At 40.6% G+C, this 18,209-nt stretch overlaps 1 protein-coding gene across 1 annotated transcript; it reads right to left on the reverse strand.

Moving 5' to 3' along the window:
- Positions 1-108: 108 nt before the first annotated feature.
- LOC139919650 (complement factor I-like) lies at positions 109-17,177 on the reverse strand. The gene is made up of 16 exons (XM_078281782.1): positions 17,166-17,177; positions 13,337-13,395; positions 12,910-13,063; positions 11,431-11,494; positions 9,694-9,868; positions 8,600-8,793; positions 8,352-8,456; positions 8,130-8,243; positions 7,559-7,594; positions 6,479-6,624; positions 5,831-5,934; positions 4,175-4,279; positions 3,231-3,406; positions 2,091-2,192; positions 1,743-1,891; positions 109-390 (listed from the first exon to the last, which is right to left on the reverse strand). Exons 1-16 carry the CDS (start codon positions 17,175-17,177, stop codon positions 322-324), a joined length of 1,764 nt encoding a protein of 587 aa, XP_078137908.1. The 3' UTR covers positions 109-321.
- Between the last annotated feature and the right edge of the window lie 1,032 nt (positions 17,178-18,209).

Genomic DNA, 18,209 nt, shown 5'->3' on the forward strand with positions numbered 1-18,209 from the left:
AGAAATCAGTATTCTGCTGGCTACAGAAACACAAAACACATGCACATGAATGTGATAACCACAATTCAAGGTTTAATTGATAATAATCAATAACAGCGTCCACAGGCACACAGCTGTAGCCATGGTGAAATGTCGATCTAATCCCTGTAAATGTGTACAAGAAAGAAATGGCGGTAACAGCTCAATGACAGCTGAACACTGGACTGGTTAACGTTAGTCTGGTTCATCTAAACTACATTAACCAACCATCATATTCTAAACATCTAGTCAGCTGGTAAAACAGTGAACGTGGTGTGTGTGTGTGTGTGTGTGTGTGTGATATCAGGAGTTGAACCTGGTGACAGCAGGCCAGCCTGTGTGATGTCTGATCCACTCAAAGTAATGAGCGACCTATGAGAGAAAGAGAGAGAGAGCGAGAGAGAGAGAATTATTATTAACCATTAAACTGATTGGCATCTCTTACCACAGTGATTCCCAAAGTGTGGGTTGTGGCCCCCTGGTGGGCCGTGAAGGTACTGCAGGTGGGCGGCGAGAGGTCATTTACAATAAATAAATAAAACGTTTTTAATTTTCAATTTTGTAATTAAGTTTGAAATTACCATAAAATATTTATGATTAAATATTTGCATTAAAAAAAGTAATCAGAACTAATAAAACAAAGCCATGGGATTTAAATTACGTGTTATTCTTCATTTATCTGACCTATTTTTGATCCGGCCTGAACGTATCTTACATCTCATCATTGGCGGGGAATTGTAATTGAGGGGATACCTCATCATTGGCGGGGGAAGAGTAAAAATGGAGCGGTGGCTATCAGGTTGCAAAAGGAAAGCTGTTAATGGAGAATCAACCTCCACAAGCGAATCATCAGAAGATCAAAATGAATCCGTGAAAACAAAAAGAAGGACTCGTAGAAAGTACTCAAGTAAGTACCTATCGCTGGGAAAGGGAAATACTTCATCTTAGTCTCGTGTGTTGATCAGAGTTGTGATTAAAGGGTTGGGTGGGCCGCGGAAGATTTTCAGATTTCATATTGGGCCGCGGCATTCTTAAGTTTGGGAATGGCTGTCTTCCCAAAAAAAAAGTCACATGAAAACTCACATGTGAATTCAAAGCACATGTGCAAATGTTTTTTTTTTTTAAGATGTTGCCTTTGCTACAGTCAATATAATATTGGATCACTGTAAACAAAGTGTCTGTGTCAAAGTGACAGCTGGGCATTAAAATGCAAATAACCTAATTCCCTTCACATGGAACATCTACATTATTTAAAAAAAAAAAAGTAAAGTAAAAAAGTAAAAGCACATTCTCAAAAGGATTTAACGGACAGAGCTCATTATATATTAGGGCTGAATGATTTTGAAAAAATATCTAATTGCGATTATTTTGACTGATATTGCAATTGCGATATGATTTGCGATATTAGAGGGAATGATCATTTTTACATCATTATTCTCATTTTCATTGATTAACGTATTAAAATGATTATGGTGTGATTTTTGCGGGGATCTGTACCAAACAAAGATGTTTTCTTAAGTCTGTAGAATATGATGTGTAGGCCAGGACATCTCTGCAGCACCACAATATTCAATTTAAAATGGTATTTTGACACATTTTGCCTTTAACAAATATTGCGCCTCCTGTGATTTGAAAATTGCAGTAGGCCATATTGCGATTTCGATAAAATTTCGATTAATTGTCCCCCCCCCCCAAACCCCAACACACACACACACACAGCCTACCTGGGTGTAAACCCCCGGGAAGCCCGGCTGGCCGCAGCGGTCCCTCCAAGTGACGATGCCCCACAGGTAGGAAACTCCCAGGTCGTCCTCGCACACCAGAGGCCCGCCGCTGTCGCCCTGACACGAGTCCACACTGCCGTCCAGGTCGCCTGCACACACACACACACACACACACACAGACACACACAAACAAACAAACGCAAATATAATCAAACGCACACAAGTTTGGTACCTTCACACATCATGGAATTTACAAAGCAGCTTATTTAAATGTGTATATAGTACATCCGCCATTTACACACACACACACACACACACACACACACACACACACACACACACCCCTACCTGCGCACATCATGCCCGGTTTGAAGCGATCTTTGTAGAATCTCTGGCAGTCGGCGATGAGGGAGACGTTGGCCCAGAGCAGCACATCAGATGACCGAGCGTCTGCAGAGAGGGACGTTAATGATTTGTACTCATTTAGTCTTTAATTAGCTATTGAACCAGCTAACCAACTGACAGCCTGAGTATTTAACTACTCTTCCAATGATCAAGCTGAGTAATCAATTGACTAATCAGCAAAGTGACTGAGTACTTACATTTCTGATCATCTAGCTAACTGACGAAAAACACTTAAAGTGTCATTAATGTTTATCCCGCCCCATATCACAAACAGACCATAATATATCTGCGGAGGGGTTGATAGGACAGTTGATCAATACTAATGACTCATTGATTACTTGGCCAGCTGCTGAGATTTCTGGCTTTGAAAACTCACTTTCCAGAGTTTTATTGCAGTTTCAAGACGCTCTGAAAGTTCCTGGTTGCTGATAGACTCAACCCTAATATTTAAATTTACACCTACCTGCCTAATTAAAATATTAACTCATTGATTATCTACCAAATTTTCTACTTTTTTGACGACCTACCTACCTGACTGACTAACTATAGGAACAGATTAACTCACTGACTAGAGCTGAAATGATTGTCGATTACCGTAATGTATTAGTCGATTGACAGAAAATTAATCTGATAACCAATTAATAATTAATAATCATTTATCAGTGAAAAAAACAAAGATTTGCTGGTTGCAGCTCCACAAATGTTCAGATTTGCTGCTTTTCTCTGTTTCATATCATGAACACTTTTTTTTTTTTTTTTGGCTGCTGGTCAGACTAAAGTAAAGACTCAAAGAATCACTTTGGGCTCTGGGAAGTGTGATGGGCATTTGTCTTAATTTTTGACATTTCATAGACTAAATGATTAATCCATTAATAAAATTAAAAATAATCGCTACACTACGCTAATTAATGAAAATAATCGCGTTGTAGCATTATCACTGACTACCAAATGATCTACTTGTTTAACTACCTACCTATCTAGCTAACTAACTCACTATCTACCTAATTATCACGACCTACCTACCTATCCACATTATCTATGTATCTGTGTGTGTGGAAGCTGGTGGTGCTTCAGTGTGTTGACCTGCGGTGCGTCCCCATCCAGAGATGCTGCAGGTGTGGTTTGGCTGGAACAGCTGGAGGCTCCAGGGAACGCAGACGGCGCTGATCGCCGGGTTTTCCTCTAAACACTTATCACTGAACGGAAGCTTCTGCAGCTGCAGCAGAGCGATGTCGTTCTCGTAGCTGCTGTCATTGTACCTGGGGGGGGGGGGAACATGAAGTGAATAAAGAATACAAGCGAAGAAAACAAAATGAACCAAAAAAAAAGAGAAAACAAAGCTAAGAAAGTGAAGGTAATTACAGAAATTTAAGAAAATAATGAAAATAAGGATAAAGTCAGGAAAATAAAGTAAAAAGTAAGGGAATAAATAATACAAGCGAAGAAAACAAAATGAACCAAAAAAAAGAGAAAACAAAGCTAAGAAAGTGAAGGTAATTACAGAAATTTAAGAAAATAATGAAAATAAGGATAAAGTCAGGAAAATAAAGTAAGAAGTAAGGAAAGCAGTAAAGAAAATAGTCATGAAAGACAGGAACAGTAAGTAAAGAAAGTAACTAAGGTATAATAGGGAAAAAACTGAAGTAAAACCAGCAGAGAACATAAAAAAGTAAAGACAGAACATAGCAAATAGAATGTGAAAAAGCTAAAGAAGGTTAAAAAAGTAAACAAGGACACAGCCAGTCACTGTCATGCCTCCTAATGGCCACTAGAGGGCAGATAGGAGCTAACTGTGAGGGAATGAATGTGAATGAGTTACTTTATGCGTCTAAAAAGTAAAGCATGTAGCCCAAAAAGACTAATAATATAAAGAAAATAAAGAGTTTAAAGAAGATGGACCTGTATTAGAAAAGAGGATAAAAAGGGATAGCAAGCATCGATGGATTGATGGAGTAGATAGATAGATAGATAGATAGATAGATAGATAGATAGATAGATAGATAAGCTGTAAATGGATGGATGAATACATGGGGTGGATGTGGATGTCCTGAACAGGAACGATGTCGGTCGTGTCCTGAGCTCTGCTCTTCCTCCACAGAGAAAAGTTCACCAGGTACACATTGCGGTTGGAGCTGGGAGAGAGAGAGGAGCGAGAGACTATTACTGCTACTACAATCATAATATAATACTAATACTACTAGCACTGCTACTAAAACTGCTACTACTACTACTACTCATATTATTACTGCTACTGTTTCTGTTACTCTACTCCTACTAATACAACTGCTGTTAGTACTAGTACTAATATTACTACTGCTGCTACTAGTGCTACTTCTAGTACTAGTATTACTGCTGTTAATACTAGTTGCTGATCTCTATGAATTAGCTGTAACTTGACAGTATGCTTGTAAATGCACGAAATGTAACCGTAAGTATGAGTTTTTAAATGTGTAATTATGAAATAAATTGATAGAGTACTCTCCAGATCTTTCCTCATTATCTCAATTGCGCTGGCCTAAGATGTAGCTGGTATTACAGATAAAATGGCATTAAACAACAGTGATTGTTGTTAAACTCACAAAATAATCATATTTCACAAAAATATTTATGTAGAAATGCAGATAACTGGTAAATGAATAAATACAACAGAAGATGCTACCGCAGGCATAAGGATGCGAGCAGGAACACATGGATTGTTTTTCTGCGTTCTAATAATGTGAAATGTGTACGGTGTAAATAATTTGTTGTTACCTTTTCATGATTGTCAAACAACAGAAAGATCATAAAATGTTTTTTTCTCTAAGTCTCAAAATGCAATACGACTCCTCTCTTGAACGGAAGTTTGCACAGAAGTTTGCTAGCATGTTAGCATTTTGTGACTTCCAGAAAAAAAATGTTTTTAATGATAATGCGGTTCTTTGATAACTGTGAAAAGGTAACAACACATTATTTACACCATATACATTTCACATAAATGATCAGAATACAGAAAAATCAACCATAGAAAATCTTTTTGTTTTGCCCATAGAGATAAAGCGGGGAATATCACTTGTCCCGCACTTTGTGGGCGTGGCCCGTTTGAAACGTCACACCCATCCCATCTATGACAGGAGGCAGTTTGCAAAACAGAAAATGTAACAAATCGCCACTAGGTGGTGCTGAAACTGAATCAAGTGTCACAGAACTGACAGACAGTACAACTTAAACAGAACAGTTACTACTAGTATAACTACTACAACCACTGCTGCTGTAACGCTTACTCTTGCCACTACTACTAGAGTTTCAAACTACTACTGTCAGCACTTTATCTCTCTGCTGCGATTTCATCAGCTCTGTTTCACGGGCAGAAAGAGGCATGTTCAATGACGAAACGGATTATGCAACGTTTAGAAACGTTAACTCCCGACTGCGTTCTTCTATTTAAATTGTGCTTATTGTAAAGTAGATGTAACGATACAGTTGTTATAAAGTGCTATATTTTATGGAGTTTATTGAGATGCCACTGAAATAACTTGTTATATAGGATATGAGCCAAATTTATTTATTTATCGAGCAGGTGACATCAAATGGTAAATGCAAGCGAGTCAACATAGGACGAGCTGGGAATGAGAACGGGTTGCACACACACACACACACACACACACACACACACACACACACACACACACACACACACACCCCACCTGACACAGTGAGCAGCAGTCAGCACCCAGCAGCCTCCTATATACGCTCCTCCACAGTTGATCCTCCCCTTCTCCACTATTGCAACCTGCCACTTGATCTGGGTCTACAGACGGACAGACAGGCAGGTAAACAGACAAGACAGGCAGGTAAACAGACAGACAGGCAGGTAAACAGACAGACAGGCAGGTAAACAGACAGACAGGCAGGTAAACAGACAGACAGGCAGGTAAACAGACAGACAGGCAGATAAACAGACTTATGCTCTGATGAAGGCTGTATGGGCCGAAACCAAGCGGCCAAAACCGTGGGTGAATTTTGAAGCCAATAAGGAAGTGGCTGAAAGATGCAGTTCCTCTGATGTCCGCTAGAGTCCGGCTGGGGGGCCAGGAAGCAATGAGGCTTATGGGAAATGTAGTCTTAATGTGGAGAAACACTGGAACTAACAATACAACTGGTGTGAGATAGAGGAGACCAATTGTGTCCACCAGGCTCTCATTGGTTTACATTATATATTCCTTTGAGTGATAGATTGACATTAAAAAACTCTGAGCAGCTTTAACAGACATGCCAATAAAGATACTGAAATCAAATGAGAGAGAGAGAGAGAGAGAGAGAGAGAGAGAGAGAGAGAGAGATGTCTAACTGACCGGTTTGGCTGGTATTCCTCCCACCACCCTCTTCACTCGGCTGCTCCTCCCTCGCTGCTCCTCCTCCTCCTCGTCATCCACTGTGGTGGAGTTGGGAATCCCACAGTACAACTTGGACTCCAGATGCTGTCTGTTGGCCCTCGTCTCTACACACACACACACACACACACACACACACACACACACACACACAGCACCATTTTTAGCTCTACTGCTACTAGTCTCAATACTGTTATTACACTACTAATAATATTTGTGGTACTACTGAAAGTACTACTATAGTTTGTACTATACCTACTACTACTGACATTACTACTACTACTACTGATAGTACTACCACTACTACTACTGCTGCTGCTGATAGTGCTGATACAACTACTGATACTACTACTATGTAGTGGTGTATATCTATAAATGTAATTTAGACTACATACCACTTTTCGGAGAGATGTAGTCTGAAAAAAAACAATAAATATCATCATCATCCTGAACGACAGTGACCAGCTACAGATTACCACTGTAATGAAAACATGTTATGTGATATGATGGTTTACACTGGAATAAGTGGCGTTGCCATGGTAGCAAGGTAACAAATGCATTGTGATGGTTGACGGCATTCAGCCATGGCAGTTTTTTTGGTTGTGAAGGACTGTGTTTCCATGGTAATTTGTGTTACCGTGGTAATTAGTGCCACTGTAGTGCCATGTACCTGTGTTTTTGAGAGGGGTGGGAAAAAGGGGTGCGTTGCCATGGTTGTGGTAATGTTACCATGGTAACAGGTATGTGCGCTACTTTGCGCAAATACTTACTACTGTTGTTACTACTACTTTTACTACTGCTTATCTACTATTACTACTAATACTGAGTCTAGTACTATTAAGGATTACATGGTGTATGTTGCCATGGTAACTACACTGTACCTACGTTTCTGGGAGACTGGTAATATGTTACAGTGTTGCTATGGTTGAGTCAGTTACCATAGTAACAGGAAGTGCACCCCACCACTGTCGCTGTGTGCCTGTGTGTTGGTGAAGGGATTACATGGCAATGAGTTTGTTACCATGGTAACAGGTAACATACCTGTGTTGCTGAGTAGTATGTGCGTCTCCGTTGACTCTGTGGACAAATAGGAAATATGTGAAAAATAACATTTAACAGTTTTCTGCAGACTTCTTCCTAAAGTCTACACTGCCCTCCAGTGCCAAACAACAGTAGCTGCGAGACTAAGGCCACGCCCACACTGCCCGTCTTTGGCAGTCACTGTCAGTCTGTACGGTACGTTAGTGCAGAGTGACTCCAGTGTGTGTGTGTGGGCAGAGGGAGTCACTCCACTGCCTGATCTCTCCATGGCTGTAAATAACATCTGAGTCCATTTATCTACCAAGTGTTCATGAACCAGACCCCCAGGAATCTGCAACTCCGGAAAACTGAACCAATCACAGAAAAATTGTGAAGCCTGCAAGTTCACTGCATATCCGTTAATAACATTATATATATGTATATAATATATATACATTAAAATACAATAAAATACAATAAAAGCTACTAATGTTTGCCTCTGAAAGGGAACAACCATTTTTGAGAAATTATTAGTGTGTGTGTGTGTGTGTGTGTGTGTGTGTGTGTGTGTGTGTCTCACTGCGGTCAGTACTTGCGTTTCTCGGTGATTCGTCCTTGCCGTCCAGACAGTCGATCATTCCGTCGCCGACCGCCTCTCTGGACACACACACCCCCGTCCTGCAGTGGAATGCGTCCTTCCTGCATCCTGACACACACACACACACACACACACATAAAAACATACAATCAGTCACTTTGTGAGAGAAAACATGGGACATACCAGGTGATACATCTGTGTGTGTGTGTGTTTTACTCTTGCAGCACATCTCGTCACTGCGGTCTCCACAGTCGTCAACTCCGTCACACGTCTGGTTCAGAAACACACATTTGCTGTTCACACACATGAACTCACACTCTGCTGCCTCTGGAGCACACACATACACACACACACACACACACACGCAGAAACACAGAAACATACAACAAGGTCACAACACTGCAGCAAAACCAGCTTGGAAAGAGAATAGAAAATAATACATTTGGACCAACAGAGGTACTGACCTTGTGTTGCCTGGTAACAGGTTGCCGTGGCGACGTTCCTGTTGCCGATCCTAGCCGCATCATAGATAACACACTCGGCCAAGGATGTCTCGTAACCTTGGCAACGGACGCTCACACAACTCCGTGGCAACATTGCGTAGCTAGGGTTGGTGATCAGGGACTTGAGCGATACGAACCCTGCTGATGCTGCCCCGCTACACACACACACACACACACACACACACACACACACACACACACACATTCGATGAAGGTTAGTAAAGTACTGCGTTATTGTCATTATTCATAGCTGTAAGGTGACCCCTCCTCTGGCGGCCATCTTGGAGGTCCTCAGCTCTGTGAACAGCTGACTGTGTTTCTGTCGTCTCAACATCTCAACATCTGTCGTCTGATCATTTCATCACTGATCCATCTGATTGATTTAGTGTTTAGATAATGTCAGCTTGTTAGCTAGCTAACCATAGCATCTGGTCAGCTAACATCACTGTCTTGTTGTTAACACATCTGATTAGCACACTAGCTAACGTAGCTAGCAGCAGCTAGCGTTAGCGTGTTCACATTAACATCAGTGTGTTTGCCGGCTAGTTAGCTAGCTAACAGTTTGTTCAGGTTAACTGAGCTGACTCTTCTCAAGCTACAACTCAGAGTGTTTTGGAGTAGAGACTAGGGCTAAAGACAAGACAGTTTACTGTGTCACAGTAACCAAATCCACCTTATCACACTATTCACTTTTACTGAGAACGTTACTGAATGGATCTACAGCCACACCACAACAAGCTGACTCAGCTGCTCTCTGCTTCTAGCTGCTTGATACAGATTTACACTTTATTAACTAACACACAATTCTCCATGTTCCTCCATCATGGAGACACAGCTGGCTGGGAGCAGATTGGTGAGAAAACTGTGAAATGAAACATCTATAATATGTATTTGCATATGTATTACATGCATATGTAAGTTGTTTGTGGCGTTGTTTCGGTGTTTCCTGAATTTCCCCAAGGGGATTAATAAAGTGATATCTTATCTTATGTGTTTATGTACTGCATGTATGTATGTATATATGTATGTATATGTAAAGACATGTCTCCTCTCACAGTGGGTGCTTGTCCTCCTTGCAGGCCACGTTAGCAGCAGCCGTGTCCCACAGTGTCCCACACACCAGCAGCTCCTCCCCCCCTCCTCCTCCTCCTGACCTCCCATTATCAGGAATGTAAAGCATCACCACTCCTGTGTCTCGGTCTATTGAACTGCTGAACTTTGGATCATCCACTGAGGAGAGAGACAAAGAAAATAGTAATAAATTCTAAAGAGAAACTATTAAAATATCGCAGCAAAATTGCAAGTCCATAGTTATGTATGTTTGCAGAATAAATAAATTAATTAATTAATTTATTAATATAATTTATTTTTGTTTGTGGTGAACATGCCTGGCTATGGACATTGTTTACTTCTACAGTCACCAGCACCTTAATAAAGAAACGCACAGCTGTGCACACAGAGCCGTTTCTAGCTTGTTGGGGGCCCTATGCAAAATCTTGTTTGCCCCCCCCCCCCCCCCGCTATTTCAAGCACTCATGAATACACATCAAATCTGCATCGACACAAATTCCATATGCATATAAATCAGACACACTGACATCAGTGACTGACTTTGAAATTGGTTTGCTTGTAAGGCAAAGAGCTCTCGATAGAATAGCTGCTTTTTTTTTTATCTGCCTTGCATTATATTTTCGCCATTACGTCCTTATAATGTATGTGTTTTTGAACAACACATGAGGACGCTTGGCTACCAAAAGTGGCCATTTATATTCGAGGAGGACAAAAATACGGTGGTGCAACGGGGCCCCCTAGTGGTCGCGGGGGCCCTACGCAGCTGTGTGCACAGGACACAGTTTGGATAAAGGTTCAGTGATTTTATAAGCCTACTAGGGATGCAAATTTTAATCAATTTCCTTAATCGACTGACATAGAAAATACAAAATACAAAATGTGTGTTTGTACACCTGTCTTTAGGCCTACTCAACAAGTTAATCAACCAAGCAAAATTCAAAAGATCTTCCCGCATTCCCTGTCATTGTGCTTGTAAACGTTCTGTATTTCAACATTGTATTACAATGTTTACAATGAACACTGTCGTCTATTTGGGTGTAATGCTCCTACACTGGACTTTCCGCCCACTTGCTTGGCTTCCTTTCTTCCTTTCTTTTACTTGGCCTCTGTATAAGCCGTGAAAGTTAAATTGCGCCCTTGTGATGGTAAATGATGTCAGCAAGAAATGAGAAATAGCACATAGCCTACAGTGTCGATTAATCAGTTAATATATGCTTGATCGATCAAATTCTTAACGGTGATTAATCGATCGTTGATTAATCATTAACATCCCTAAAGCCTACCCTATTAATCACTAATTAAGCCCTTAGAATGAGCCAAAAGTTTTAACATTAGAGCTTACCTCCTATTATCATTTGTTAGCAATGCGAGCACAAGTCAATGGGGTATGAAGCCAAAACTCTAAAAAATCACATGCAAGCCATTCCATATACTCACATAGCTGCAGTAATAGTTAGAATACGTAATAGAACTCGCTCAAAGCACTTGAATGGGATTTTGAAAGCAATGGCTTCGTACCCTATTGACTTGCACTAGCATTGCTAACAAATGCTAACAGGAGACAAAAACTCTGATGTAAAAATGTTTTTAATGGAGAAAAAAACACTGTAAATTAACATGAGTTCACTATAAACTCAGTGTTGGTCACAACATTATAATATAATGTTATGATAGATATTCTTTGCATGTGTATATTTGCGTGTGTATCTGTGACAGCTCACCGCCACAGTTTTCCCCAAAGTGGGACATGAGCGGTTTCTTGGTCCGGCAGGAGAGAGCCATCGCCTGAAAAATAGGTTGACAAGGTTTGAAAAAAGAATATTTGTGCCTGGAGGATGACGTTTTTATGTAAATAAAAACACCAGTACATTTCTTAAGTCATCTATACCCCACCCCACACCCCACCCTTCCAAATGTCCAACTAGTTTACACTTAATGATCCCTCAGTGTCAAATTACAGAAGCAAGGTGCCGTCAATACGCTGTTTCAGCTACTCCAGTAAACTTCTCAATGTGGTGGCAGTGAGAGTTTACTGAATTGTTGACATTAAGTGACTTTAATACCCAGAAATCACGCAACTGCAAAGCCGCTATTGGTCGATGGTTTTGTCCAAAGTACCTTAAAGGATATGTTCAGGGGTTTTTGAACCTATATATATGATTAGTCTCTTCCATACCTGTAGTATTTGGACCCACTAGGGATGGGCATTTCAAGCAAAAATACTATTCGATATTCACTGGGAACTATTCGACCATTCTTCGAAGATCACCCCCCAACCCCCCCACACGGATGCTGCGAACTGGGCTAGCCATATTGACGTTAGCTAGCCAGGCTAACTAGCAAGCTAGGTGGACGTTAGCATAGAGCTAGCTAGCTAAGCCAGCTACCTAGTCTGATTAGCCCCGATAGAGGCGCTGGTAAAAACAAGGGGAAATATACCCTTTAAGACAAGACCATAGTTGCATAAACTATTCGATTTTTTATAATTTAATGACTATTCGAAAATTTTAAAATCATGACCCATCCCTAGGACCCACAGACAGTATTGTCTCCAGAGTCAACTGTCAGTTGAAGCAGTGAGCTCTGCTGCCTCTTGCTGCAACAATGAGTCCAAACTGTTTGTCAAAATGTTTCTAGAAAAGCCGTCTGTGAAAACGATACAGAGAGCGACCAACATATTTCTCTCTGCGGCCCGGAAAGCAGCGGCACCAACCGTTTCCACTCAGCGGATCGTCTTCTATTGAACTCTACTGTTTACAATCTGACCCGACCGTCCAGAACTAGATCACTCCGCCAGGAACCGCCTTTCACCCCACAGCGGTCTGTGCTGCGGTAGAGAAAATAGTTCTGTGATTTCCTGATTAGTGAAAGTTGCATAACGGAGGAACTGAGTGGTGTTTCCTCTCGACTCTGTGGAGACACAAATGGCTTTTCTGGAGATATTCTGACAAACAGTTTGGACTCATTGTTGCAGCAAGAGGCAGCGGAGCTTCAACTGACAGCTGACTGGAGACAAGACTGTCTGTGGGTCCAACAGCTACAGGTATGGAAGAGACTAATTATATATAGGTCCAAAATCACCGAACTGATCCTTTAAAGTACCAGAAGTGTCTACATCTGTAGTAATGGTTGTCCCAGTGGACATTTAACCCCTGACCCTGGCACCGTTAGTGCCTTGCTCGATGGCTCCATGTGTTTACCTGGCAGTAGGAGAGGTACTTCCTGCCGTCCCGCCCACAGACCGGGGCCACGTCCTCTCTGGGACACTGATAGGGCAGTTTACAGGAACAGCGTCCGTTGGCGCAACGCTCCCATGGAGGACAAAACACCAGGTCACATGACGCACGAGTGAACCTCGTAGAAAGATAAAGGACAAACACTAAACAACATAGAGATAACTATAATGTAAAGGAAGATAAAGAATAAATGAACAAAAGAAAGATGAAAGGAATTGACAAACGAATGAAAAGGCATGAAAGAGAGAGCAAGCTAGAGAACCAGAACTAAACCAGATGAAAACACAACATAACATGAAAAAATAGAATGAATAAAGAATTGTAAGAGCATAGTATACAAATGAAAGAAAGAAAAACAAATGAACAAACCCAGCCAATCCGCAGCACTTACTTTTTCTCCAGACACTCCGTTGAGCCCAGAAACCCGTCTGGGGTGGGGGCGCCGCTGTCCTGCCAAAATATTACGATATACGATATTATGCAACAGTTAGTTCCGGTCGAGTAATTTGATTGGACAAGAGGCATGCCATGTATAACAGCACTGGGCCGTTTTACTTTATGTACCACCCCGCTTCACAGGTGTTCTAATAAAACCTTGATTAGGCTGCACACAAAACTGTAACTTCATTCGCACCTAGTAGCGACGGTGCAAATATGGATACATTTCCGAAAATAACATTTGACCTTAATTATGAACAGTTATCAGAGGAGGACGACTGGGAAGAAAGTCTGTGCAAACCTCAAAGTAGCAGCTAGCCTGCAGTCGGGAAACAGTTTACCTGTTGCTTGGCAACACTTGAAAGTGGAATCCTGAGGGAACTGTTTTTGTTGGCGGAGACAAATAAAAGACAACTAGAAATAACCGCCTCGCGGTTGTATTCCTCCGCCAATAAACTTTGTTTTATCATTGCAAGGACAGTCTTTATTTACTGAACATATATAATTCATGTGATTATTAGGTCAACTTAAAGGATTTCGGTGTCTGCAAAAGTAAGTGACAGCACTTCCACCGTTTTTGTAGAATGACCCAAGATTGTTTTCTCAGCTACAGTGGTAAGCAAAACATTATGATGTCATAATGAAGTTGACCTTTGAACTTTTGGATATAAAAAGTCATCACTTCATCATTTTATCCTATTAGACATTTGTGTGAAATTTTGTCATAATTAGCGTATGAATTCTTGAGTTATGGCCAAAAACATCTTTTGTGAGGTCACAGTGACCTTGACCTTTGACCATTGACCACCAAATTCTAATCAGTTCATCCTTGAGTCCAAGTGGACGTTTTTGCCAGATGTAATGAAATTCCCTCCAGGCATTCCTGAGATATCGTGTTCATGAGAATGGGACGGATGTGAGGTCACAGTGACCTTGACCTTTGACCTTTGACCATCAAAATCTAATCAGTTCATCCTTGAGTCCAAGTGGACGTTTGTACCAAATTTGAAGAAATTCCCTCAAGGCGTTCCTGAGATACCGCGTTCATGAGAATGGGACGTACGTACGTACATACGGACGGACGGATGGACAACCCGAAAACATGGCATAAAAACGAGGCATAAAAATCATCTGTTGTCTCAAATTACCATTACTTGATAAATAACTTTGTTTATAGAACTGTTGTATAAAAGCAAAATCACACTCAAGGTCGTGCTGTTGTACTGTATATCAGCACGACCTCTTGTGTGATTTTGCTTAATTGTTGGCGTTCGCTGTTTTGTTTTGTCTGTTTTTTTTTTTTCGGGTTTTCCTTTTTTTTTGGCATTTGACACTATTGATCGGTAACTAAGCACAAAAAAAGATAGCATAGCAGTTTGAATGCTGTGAAAATTTGAAAAAATTGAGTAACAGTAGACCAGACTGCAGGTGCTGCCACTAGCTTGGATGTTATATCGTACAGCTCTATACAGTATAACAGTGAACTCACCGTGTTGCAGTTAGAGATGAGAAGAAACATGAAGAGAAGAGAAACTCCAGCTGATCTCATCCTGACCAACAGAAACACCAACAGGCTGCTGTCTGCCAAACTTTAGCTTTCGATGAATACTTTTCTCTTTTCCTTTTCCCAAAAATGCATTTATTCTCTTCTGACTGATGGAAAAACCCGGTTATGTCTCTTTAAAAGACAAAATAACAAAATACCTGTTTTCCACTGAAGGAACAGAGACAGTTACTCGATCTTTATTAAAGAGTGATTTGACTGACAGACTGATAGATGTCTTTTCTATTTAGAGCAGTGATGTCATCAATCAATCATTAGCTTATCTTGTCAATGTGGACACACGCACAGAAGTAGTCTGTGTCCTAGATTGGTTCAGTTTATTGATCATGTAACATCACTCACCAGTCTATAAGTGTGTGTGTGTGTGTGTGTGTGTGCGCGCGCGGCCTGGGGGTCGGGGGGGTTTTCACGTGCATATGGGGAAACCCCAAGTATCGTATTCCAGTAACCTAAAACAAAACTAATTTCTTCACACACACAACGTTGATTCAACAAAACAGCGTTTCAAAATCCCTGTGTACTTTACTGTTGCGTCACAAAGAGACAGATCACAGCTAGAAAGAAAGGTAAACAGAAAGACAGGTAAACAGAAAGATAGGTAAACAGAAAGACAGAAGACAGGTAAACAGAAAGATAGGTAAACAGAAAGACAGAAGACAGGTAAACAGAAAGACAGGTAAACAGAAAGACAGAAATACAGGAAGGAAGTTTCATATATAGTTTTGAAAAGAAACAAACAAGCCAAATTACATATGAAGACAGGCAGCTAGCCAGATAAAGATAGACAGTTCTGCTATGTAGACAGTATGGAAGTACTCAAAGTTGAGTTCTCAGAATAAACTCAGAATTCTGAGTTTAAAGTCAGTTAGGGCGTTAATCGTCTTCCGTACAACAGGCAGCGCACGTCCGATTTTTTTGTAAAATGTACACGAGTCTGGTATTTTTTTCGTCGGTTTGAGCAGTGAAAGTCTACATGGAATTCAGTGTTTACAGATCAGATTTAAACCTCATTAGTTTGGCGGTCTGAAATATTCAAACAAAAGTTAGAAAGAATAATTGACAAAAACAATTAAAACAAATCTTTCCTAAAAGTGTGTCACCACTGTTTGTAGATTGAAAAAATCCTCACTTACACAATAAGTCAATTATAAGCCATCATCATGACGTGTAACAGAATTCAAATCACAAGAGAACATTTTGAAAGATCTGAGCCGTTGTATTGCTTCGTTTTGATTGGTCAGAGAGAAAAAACATCCGTCTGAACGAGTCGTTTAGTCTCATATATCTTATTTTTCTTAACTCAAGAGAAAAATTCTGCCAATGAGTTGAGATAACTCCACTTGTTTCCAGTGCAGCTTCACATGTTTCAGGAATTTTCTAGAAATGAGTGTCAGCATGTTGAAACAAGTCAGAAAAAAGACAGATCACTGCACTACTACCAAGAAAATGACTCTTGATTCTACAAAATTCTTGATACAAGTTGATTTGCGCTGGAAGCAAGTGAAATTATCCAACGGCATTGGCAGATTTGTTCACTTATTTTAAGAAGATTTTAATTTTAGGACTCAATAATGGACTACATGACTTGTTAAGATGGAGAGTTTTGGGAGATCATATACCTGAGGAATTCAAGTGTGACCATCTGAAGAGTTGGGCCTGCCAGCCAGTGAGCACAAAAATAATTTAGTCTGGGTTTCAATGGAGAGTTGTAATGACCCATAATTGTCTAAAGGCGCTTTCATACCGCAAAGTCCGCTTAAAGTCCAGCAGCAGCTTCACTCATAACGGAGCTGCTTCATAGAAACAAGTTAAATTCGCTTAAACACATTGTTTTATCACATTGGGTTGAAAATAGGAAGGAATGTCTAGTTTCTTCTTTCTCAACATTTTCACAACAACCTGTCAGCTCCGCAGTTCAGGTTAAACTGTCTGTCTGTCATTTGATTGTGCGTTTGTTTAATGTCGGTTGAGTGGAGTTTTCTGTTTTTAAGCACTGTGATTGGCCCGCAGGTCCAAACACCGCCCAACCGGAACCGAGCTGGTACTTCAAGCCCCTAAAACGGGTACAACCACTGCTACTGTATTTATTTTTTTAGCGTCATTTCCTTTCTTTGGTTCAGACTTTATCAAAGTTGCTTTCACACCAAAATGATCCGCCCCACGGTCCAAATGGAAGAGGACCGAGACCGGCGATTTTTTGCAAGATTTTGGTCTGCACCTGAGTCCGCATGGCGCGTTCACACCAGTCAAAATGATCCAAACTTAGCAAAAAGGTCCAAAAGTCCGGACCAAACGATGCTGGTGTGAAAGCCTCTTAAATGCTGATTCAGAGCCTTTTCCACCCTGACCAAAACAAAACAAAACAAAACAAAAAATTAAGAAACAGAAGAATTTTTGGGCATGAAAAACGTAAAATTTAAAGATAGCGAATATCATTCACAAAATATTTGCTGTTGGCAGCTTCAGTTTATTGGCCCTGAAAAACCCATATATGTTCAACTTTAATACAGACAGTAAGGAAAACAGACAAAAGTCTCAGCTCAGATGGCTTTATTTGGTGTTTGGAGTTTGGAACAGAAACAGACACACATCAACAGACTTCATACGACCCATTATAATAATATAACTTTTGAATAACAGAAAACACAAGTTCATGATAAATAAAAACCCAACTGAACAGTTTCAGTCAGGCTCCATGAAATCAGAAGCAGATTTAACTTTAAACACGGTTCACACTGAAAAGGGAATCAAATTTTTTAACCAAACATGATCCAGTTTTTCCTTAGGTTTGAATTTGCTTCTTTTTAATTTTTTTTTGCTGAATACAGATTTCGACTTGCATCATGGGAATTCTCAGCACGGATAGAACGCGTCTTAGACCAATCAGAAGGCTTGGACAATTCTATTTTATTACAAGGTGTAGATATGGTGTAGATATAGGGAAAAAGATCTGACCAACCCATTTAAATGTGTGATATTTGAATGTGTAGCTTGTCACAGACACACAACAGCAACTCCTTTCCATTTGAAACAAGAAGAAACAGAGCAGGGATGGAAAGAGCCTGAAGAATCCTGACAGGACATTAATTCAACAAGTTACCAACAGTAAAGTTCCCAAAATTATCAGTACAAATCAGAACGGTACACGATAGGCTACATGGCTCAGAGGTCTGAGGTGCGTACCATGTTATCTCAACATCCTAGGTTTGAATCTGGCCCAGGACTTTTGTCGCATGTCACCCCCCCCCCCCCCTCTGAAACA

Source organism: Centroberyx gerrardi, chromosome 23 (assembly GCF_048128805.1).
Source record: "Centroberyx gerrardi isolate f3 chromosome 23, fCenGer3.hap1.cur.20231027, whole genome shotgun sequence".
NCBI lineage: Eukaryota > Metazoa > Chordata > Actinopteri > Beryciformes > Berycidae > Centroberyx > Centroberyx gerrardi.

Coding starts and splice junctions, on each gene's coding strand:
- LOC139919650 (XM_078281782.1), bottom strand. Junction 1,892..2,090: donor ACCGGGCATGATGTGCGCAG/GTAGGGGTGTGT, acceptor GTGTGTGTGCAG/GCGACCTGGACGGCAGTGTG. Junction 391..1,742: donor TCCCGGGGGTTTACACCCAG/GTAGGCTGTGTG, acceptor TTTCTCTCATAG/GTCGCTCATTACTTTGAGTG.